Source organism: Callorhinus ursinus, unplaced genomic scaffold, assembly GCF_003265705.2.
Source record: "Callorhinus ursinus isolate GAN/ISIS: 27379988/994484 unplaced genomic scaffold, GSC_fseal_2.0 scaffold4, whole genome shotgun sequence".
In the NCBI taxonomy this organism is placed as follows: Eukaryota; Metazoa; Chordata; class Mammalia; order Carnivora; family Otariidae; genus Callorhinus; species Callorhinus ursinus.
The window spans coordinates 1,231,480-1,232,775 of NW_027397066.1; the positions used below are offsets into that span (position 1 = coordinate 1,231,480).

General features: G+C 71.6%; 1 protein-coding gene and 1 long non-coding RNA gene across 2 annotated transcripts in view; one reads left to right on the plus strand and one right to left on the minus strand.

The window, feature by feature from the left end:
- LOC141372561 (uncharacterized) overlaps window positions 1-1,296 on the minus strand; it is a 13,382-nt gene that overhangs the window by 7,644 nt on the left and 4,442 nt on the right. The window lies entirely within an intron of this gene.
- NAT8L (N-acetyltransferase 8 like) overlaps window positions 3-1,296 on the plus strand; it is a gene marked incomplete at its 5' end in the record, with an annotated part of 4,994 nt that continues 3,700 nt past the window's right edge. The window contains one exon of the mRNA XM_025887473.2: window positions 3-231. Within this exon, the coding sequence (XP_025743258.1) occupies window positions 3-231 (229 nt within the window). The remainder of the gene's footprint in view (window positions 232-1,296) is intronic.

The following is a 1,296-nucleotide window of genomic DNA, read 5'->3' on the forward strand; positions in this document are numbered from 1 at the left end:
GGCCGGCCGCCGCGCCCGCCGCGCCCCCGCCCGGCCCCCAACCCCGCGGCGGCGCGGGGGGCGCGGGACCGCCGGGGGGGCGCGGCGTGTACATCCGCGAGTTCCGCGCTGCCGAGCAGGAGGCGGCGCGCCGCATCTTCTACGACGGCATCATGGAGCGCATCCCCAACACGGCCTTCCGCGGCCTGCGGCAGCACCCGCGCACGCAGCTGCTCTACGCCCTGCTGGCCGGTCAGTGCGCGGGGGACCCCGCCGCGCTCCGCCTGCCGCAGTCCGCGCCCGCCCGGCCCCTCCGGGGACAGACGCGCAGGACGCCCTCAGCCCCGCTCGCCCCTACCTCGGGCCCCGGGCCCCGGCCGCGCTCTGTCCCTGCCCAGGACTCAGCCTGGGAGGGAAGCGGACCCCTCGCGCCACCTCGCGCCCCCTCGCGCCCCCTCGGGCCCCCTCGCTCGCGCACGGACGCGCACCCGCACGCCACCGGCTTTCTGCGGCGGCCTGGGGCGAGGTGGCCACCGGCGGTGGCGTCCGGGCTCCTGGCCAAGGCGCGCCTGGCGGGGGCGTGGGAACGAGCGCCGGCGGCGGGTAGGGGGCTGCGGGCAGGGGAGAGGGCCGGGGTCTCCACCTGCATCCCCCTTCTGTGCGGCCCCGCCTCTCCGGTCCCTTCCCTGGTCGTCCCGGGTGGGGGCGGGGTGACGGCAGGTAGCGCCCGCTGCTGAGGCTCTGCGCCGGGCGCGTGTAACTATATATAATCCGCGGGGCGGGGGAGGCTGCCTCAGCGGCTCCAAGTGCTAATTTATGAGGGGAAGACAGCCAGCTCCCCGGAGTGCGGGGTAGGGGGGGAGGAGGGCGAGCACCGAGGAAGCAGAGTGAGGGGATGAAGGGGGTCATCAAAAACCCCTAGGGGCTTTGAGGCCTTTCCCCTGAAGCTTCGGAGGGTGGTTGTCCCCATTTCACAGATGAGGAGCTTGAGGCTGGGGGTTGTTAATCTCCCAAGGTCATGCAGCAGAAGTGACTTTCACTGCAGGCTTGTCTGCCTTCCGGCAGCTTGGACGAATCTGGAAGCAATCTCGGGCTTCCCTCACCCCCCTCCTCATAACCCCCGGGGCTGGCCCTGGGAAGAAGGTGGTCCTGGGGCCCTCTGCTGGAAGATGCCCCCTTCCACTCCCCACTTTTGCAAGGGTGAGGCAGCCTGCAGGGGCCTGGTCGAGCAGCTGCGTAGCTTCCTACCTTGCTAGAGTGGCAAAGGTGTATTCGAAGCCCCTTCCACAGCTGCGGGGCCACATGGGTGGTTGGCAT